The following is a 6,352-nucleotide window of genomic DNA, read 5'->3' as shown; positions in this document are numbered from 1 at the left end:
TTAACATCATCGTATATCACATAAAAAGCAATGAGAACAAAGAAAATTTATTTAAAATTAGCTATGCAAACAAATTAAAAATTGTATAAAATACATGCTGAAAACCAAATTCACTAATCGAGAAACACCACAAACAATGGCGACTTGAATTCTATATAAATAGGGGCTATACCCTAACTTTGCTAGAACCCTCCTGCTATTAGGCTATCAGAAAATGGAAATATCCTAGCACACGACATGACAGCCGAGCAATAGGAGCGATTACAATAAAATGCTCCTCCCCTGGACTTCACACCTAACCATCTTAAGTGATTACAACACTTCTCTTTAACTTCATTTCTTGTTTGTCTGCTACAAATCTTATAATCGATATTAAAGACACTTCTACATGTTCAATCGACCTGAAATTTCACACACTTGCGTGAAGTCGGAGACAATGCATGAATCAATTGACAGAATAAATTATTTTGTACACTTATTTTTGTGTAATATTAAAATAACATGAAAATTATATTTTTTAAATATATGAGTATACAATTAGAAATTCATTGTACATATGTAACATCAGTGACACTGGACTCTTTAGTAAGTGTTTTCTCTAAAAGTAATTTTAATCGCATATTATTTCTAAACTATGATTCCTATTATTTACATTTTTAAATATCGCCATGTCAGGTGAATGTGCGAAAATCATATTTACAAATTAAAATCTCCAATTTAAACTACCAAATTAATGATGCAAAAAGTCGTTCTCTTTTTATCATAACACTAGAAGTAAGAACGAAAAAAACTTATAACCAAAATCCAGATCTCAAAAAACATATAATAATAATAACAGTACGGAAGACTCCTAGCACAATTTTAGGCGACAAAAATTTTCGTCTAGCTCAATTTTTCGTACCCTCTTGTTATTCAATTGTTTCTGTTCTGATCACCTCTTCCAATTCTTCCGTTTCTCATTACAAATTGAAGCCACTCACACACACGCAGCGTGTGCAGCATGGGATCTAAGGCCCGTCACTGACATGAACAGTAATTAATGTGCAATAAACAACCATTAACGGCACCTGAGGGTGAATATTAGCGCAATACAAGGAGGACAAAAGAAGTAATATCCTTTCTGAATGCCCGGCCGTGCACTAGCTCTGTCATCTTTTCATATTTTGATGTATCACAGGAAGTTTTCTGATGTTCGTGCAACAGTCGAAATAATTAAAATCAGGGCAATTAAGTTACATATTATAGCTACGGTCAAAATACTCTTTACATCTAATTAACGTCTCACAAATTTTAACCACGTATATGGACCTCTCCCATTCGATGCCAGAGTGACATCATAGGTGCCACAAATAGAAAAATAGACATTCCTTTGAGTACCAAACTGTGCGCTCAATATTTTCTACTCATTATTAACCGGCAATTAACTGTCCCACCAAAGCAGGCATTTTCGAGCCTAAACTGGTCGGTTCATTCCTGTTCCCTGGGCGCTTATCACGGAGAATAAATAGCTGGAGGATCTTCACAGAGACGGATTCGCCTTCGGTGTGCACTGTTGATAAAAAATGGAAGCCATTAGAGCTATGTCGCCACCTGCACAAGACACCAACAGTAAACAGGGCCACACCATTCCTCTGAACAGTTACATGCAGATTACGTATGGTGTGATACCTAACTCCACCGCGACGATCAGTTGGATTCACCACCTCCACAGCGCTGCAGCAAATGCTTCACCCAACCTCATAACGTTTTTGGTAAAGCCCCTCCAAGTCCCAAATTACTTAAAATAAATCCTCCCTGAATAAACAACGTCGCCTTCAAAAACCCGTCTAGCCCGTATCTAAAACCAAAGTGTCAACACCTAATCGTTTATCAGGACGACCGTAATAGATAAATTTTCCCATCACTGCCTTAGTTATAGTTAGCCCCCACTTGAACCCCATCAACACTACAGAATATCGGACCAAGCGTTCTATCTCTCACAATGCCTGCGCATAAACCAAGTATTTTCTCACACTAACAATTTCTCAATGAAGCTTTATATCCCATAGAACAATAAAGCCTTCTTTAACGCTACATCTCCCGAATAATTTGCTAATCATTGGAGATTCTTCAACACACATGTGAATTTATGATTTTATCCAATATTCTAAGTTATTGAGAAAAAATATAAGAATTATGAGAAAGAGCTTTAAAATTAATACGGTAATAGTGGAATATTCGTATGGAACTTTATGGCGTTGAAATTTCATGCAAATACTTTGATAGATAAGTAATAATACAAGATTCCTAAATGTTCATTGTTTGTGTTATTGTGTAGGAAACAAGGCAAAAATGAAGCAGAATAATTAACGCGGAATATTAGTGGTAAAAACGATATGCAATTACAAATAATTGCATACATGCCTTTTATGAAAATATTAGGGATGAAGGATGACAGGACAGGATGAAGGAAAAATACTTACATTAGACAAGAAATGAGAGTTCAGGCATAGTACTTATATGATTGTCGACTCTTCGACACAAAAAAATTTTCTGTGGAATTACTATGCGACTTAACGGCAGGCAACATGAGCTGGATACCATCGTCCCGTCGCTGTCTATGGCACGAATAGCCACTACCTGCAATTAAGTATCACTGCTACCCCATATTGTCTTCTCAATAAAGTCATCTCAACGCCACAAAAACTCATGCTAAGATCCTTTGTACCATCTATTTCGAAACTATGAAACTGGGGATAAATTACTCTTGGACTTAACTGTGGATGCAAAGGAGGGTTGAAGCAGCGAGTCAAATGGTTAATTTTGGCACATAAATAACTGTTGGTAACATCGTTTGGGTGACATGCTTATGGAATAATGTTTAATTAGGTACAAGAATGAGAAGCTCGAGCAGCCCCAGCTTACGTCCATACCCATTAGGCTCGGCGCGTGTGATGCCAGCATCGTTGGTCCTCAGCCTCTTCTCGTGCAGGGTCAACAGCAGCAGTCGCTCCTCCTCCTCGCTTAGCGCAGACTGCCGCAGCTCAATTCCCCAGAACCTGTGATCAGATACGAGATGAAATTAAAAAAATTATACTAAAACAATGCACTGAAAAGGAATGAAAATCAGCAGCTCTCTTGGGCGTAAATTGTGATTCCGTTTAGTCGGATAATTTCAACCGACAAAATTTGTGCCAAAAGAAAAATGAGGATTTTGAACTAACTCAGCTAAAGCACAATCCATAGTATGAAACCAGGCCCAAAAACTGTTGCATGCAACCACATCCATGAGTATAATTAGCTGAAGATTCTCGTTTGAAGATTCTCTTTAGTAGCATTACATTTGTTGCAGCATTCCCCACCAAGTAATTTCGCAACAACTTTTCAACTCTTGTGTTGCAACTTTTCGCAACAAGTCGCTAATAAGATGGCAGTCCAAATTTTTCGATGGCTTTCACATTAGCACTTCCCATGAAAACTTTTAAGCCCAGTAGCAGTCATTGTGATAAATTTTGCTCATTTATGTTCATGCTTGTCCAATATTGAAGTTATTTTTCCGTGACGTGTGAATAAACCATGGAATGCCACAAAAATAAACGCGTCAAATCAATAAATCGACTAACTTCTTGCATCTTGGTGCATAAGTCAGCACCGTCCTGACTACGGCCTCCCAGGTGCCAGCACCGGGGCTGAGAACCTGCAGCACGGGAGAAGGCAGGGCTGGTAGAGGCGCTGCTGCAACAGCCGTGTCAAGTACGGGCGTGCAAACGTCTGTTGGGAAACATGGAATTAAATTATCTTGCCAATTTAAGTATTTAACGCAACGTTTGTGCACTGTGCATGAGGAAAATGAAATGAAATAACTCAAAGCCTAATTAACTCCATTATGAACGAAGGCCTGTAGTGAAGGGAAACTAAACTAGAAATGTCTCGTAAGCCTCGATCATGGGCGTCTCCCCTTGTTGACAAAAAAAATTTTTCCTATGCGTACGGTCGCAATTCTTCATTAAGACCGTCCCCAAAATTGAGAGAACTTTTAGCCTGAGGGGACGTAAAATAAACTGCAATGACAGGTGCTTGAGTCAACATCACTCGCATGTAAATTCATCGTTTAGCGATTAAATCGTTCAACAACAGCACGTAGACATCTTGTTAGTATATTTACAATTATTCGAGATACAGTGATATAACTGCTACCATTAGATTGTAAAATTCTTGCGCTCTATCGAGTTTAGGAGCAAAATTCTATTCAGACAGTAGAGAGAAGCGAGGTCATGAAGCCATTCTGACAGCAGAAGCTGAACGGGCAATTCAGATGCTAAAAAGGCAGAATAAAATTCCCCCCAAAGGAGCGACTTATGAAGTTCCACTCTGTTCACTAACACATTAATACATTTGATGTGTGCTGGCATCTCCCACTGAGAATACTGACGCAGTTCAGCGTATTTCCCGTGCAGTGCGCTGAGGTTGAGCGGCGCCTCGACCCTGATGTGTATGGACGCTGAAGCCGCGGCCGCTGAAGCCAGCGCCGCGATGCCTGCCTCCGTCCTGATGTGCCCCTGGAAACTTTTGATCCTGGAACTGTAGGTAGTTAAGAATATGTGAGAGTTGGAACTAAATGAGCAGGAAGCAATTGGAATCTAACTCAAGATTGGATGGGTGTCCCACATTTCAGAAGTCGCCCTAGAATAGTAAGGAAGCAAAATGTTTTTCATTTTGAATAACTCTGAGCTCGAAGCGGTTTAACGGGATTTATCCATGGAAGTTTCATTACGAAATCATTTTTCACAATTTATTTCACAATTTAGAAGATTTAGTTCTAATATTAGAAAAACTATCGGATAGACCCGTTGTATAAACTCTTGCCCTCGATGCATTGCAAAAATTTCCAAGGAGAGATACTGCATACAATATATTAACAGGAAATCCTTGTGTTGCTCGGCCACGATAATTCTACAGTTCTGACAATTCTCGATAATTTAACCTATACTGGAATAGTAATAATTTGTTTGAACTGAACGTAAATTTAATTTCTAGACCAGCTTTGATTTTGATTCAACCATTCAACCTCTGCTATGATCTTTGAAATAAACGATTATTGAACACTCATTGTCCATGTCTTTAGTAAAGCTTTGACTTCTTGAATTCAAGATGAATTTGATATAAAATTTTCTATTTAACCTACGTTTAGCGCTATACCCCGTGATACCTTTAAGATTAGTTCCCCGAGTCAGGTAATATTTGTAAATAATGTATCCTCAATACGATTAGAATTGAGGATACTAATCGGAGGCAATTATTATTGAGGAACCGCGCACGAATCATCCTATTTTTTCCAGTTCCAAGATTCAATCATGCAAACACGAGCTCTAAAATACATGTCGTGTATAGCTCGTTGCATGTCGTGCACAATATGAGGCCAAGGCTCGTTACAGTAAAAGATATGGCAACTCTTTCCTGTAAACTTAGAATTATTGGTGAGATTGAATACTGGTAAAAACCTGAAAGTTATTGGGATATTACGGACAAATTACTCGAACCTCGCAAGATGAGCGGACAATATAGCGTATAATTTACCTGGTGCTGAGTAGAGGCTGCAGCACGTCATCACATGGTGCAAAATCAGGGCTCATGTCCAGAATTTCCAGATGCATTATTCCGGTATGATGCTTTAAAACCTGTTCCCAAGCTGGGCTTCTCAGAGCTTCTAACGAAGCCTTCACTTTGACGAGCGTGTCTTGCGCGTAAGGCAGCATCATTGCAACCGCTTCCAGGTCGCGCGCTGCAGAAGCAGTTTATTCAGATTTTTTACACGGTAATTATTTACAATATATATTTTAAAGTCAGTATTGTTTTTCACAACTGATCAGTAATGCTTTAGTTCCAATTCGCCGTGTTAACCAAAGGGTAATGGTATGAAATAACTCCCAACAAAGTAGCAATGCGAAAAATGATGTACGTAAAATGGATCGATTTATCAGTCGCCACGTGAGATTACACGCTTCATTATTTAGACCTAGTAAATAAGCATAACTCCAAATTGGCACAGGATATCTTGCGTCGCCAAACAATCATGAAGCTTTGCTCTTAATTTTGTGTGCGGGTGACAAATAAAATGAATGAATCGCCACATTCCATCATATATACACATGCGCCCAGACATTAACCCGTACGTCTAATCATATGCGGGTAAAGCATACAGAACATAAATCATTCAACTTCACGGACAACGGGTGCATGCGACTCACTGCTCTGTATCATGAACTGCTCGTCTTCCATCCGAGTTATTCGAGCAGCGAACTCGGCGAGCGCGGGCTCGTGAGGACGGCTCAGCAGCACCTCCCACCAGTGCCGCGCTGAGGCGCCCGCTTCC

At 39.3% G+C, this 6,352-nt stretch overlaps 1 protein-coding gene across 1 annotated transcript; it reads right to left on the bottom strand.

Annotated features, from left to right (window-relative positions):
- Positions 1-557: 557 nt before the first annotated feature.
- On the bottom strand, positions 558-6,325 carry LOC108671239. Its single transcript, XM_018158738.2, has 6 exons — positions 6,228-6,325; positions 5,557-5,761; positions 4,412-4,560; positions 3,603-3,750; positions 2,913-3,038; positions 558-1,549 (listed from the first exon to the last, which is right to left on the bottom strand). Exons 1-6 carry the CDS (start codon positions 6,256-6,258, stop codon positions 1,492-1,494), a joined length of 717 nt encoding a protein of 238 aa, XP_018014227.1. The 5' UTR covers positions 6,259-6,325; the 3' UTR covers positions 558-1,491.
- Between the last annotated feature and the right edge of the window lie 27 nt (positions 6,326-6,352).

This window comes from Hyalella azteca, unplaced genomic scaffold (assembly GCF_000764305.2).
Source record: "Hyalella azteca isolate HAZT.00-mixed unplaced genomic scaffold, Hazt_2.0.2 contig15448, whole genome shotgun sequence".
Classification (NCBI taxonomy): Eukaryota; Metazoa; Arthropoda; class Malacostraca; order Amphipoda; family Hyalellidae; genus Hyalella; species Hyalella azteca.
Note: the sequence above shows the minus strand (reverse complement) of the source record. Positions and strands in the feature narration are given on the sequence as shown.

Coding starts and splice junctions, on each gene's coding strand:
- LOC108671239 (XM_018158738.2), bottom strand. CDS start 6,258: ATGGAAGACGAGCAGTTCATGATACAGAGCA. Junction 3,039..3,602: donor TATGCACCAAGATGCAAGAA/GTTAGTCGATTT, acceptor ATCTGATCACAG/GTTCTGGGGAATTGAGCTGC. Junction 1,550..2,912: donor ACACGCGCCGAGCCTAATGG/GTATGGACGTAA, acceptor TTTTATCAACAG/TGCACACCGAAGGCGAATCC.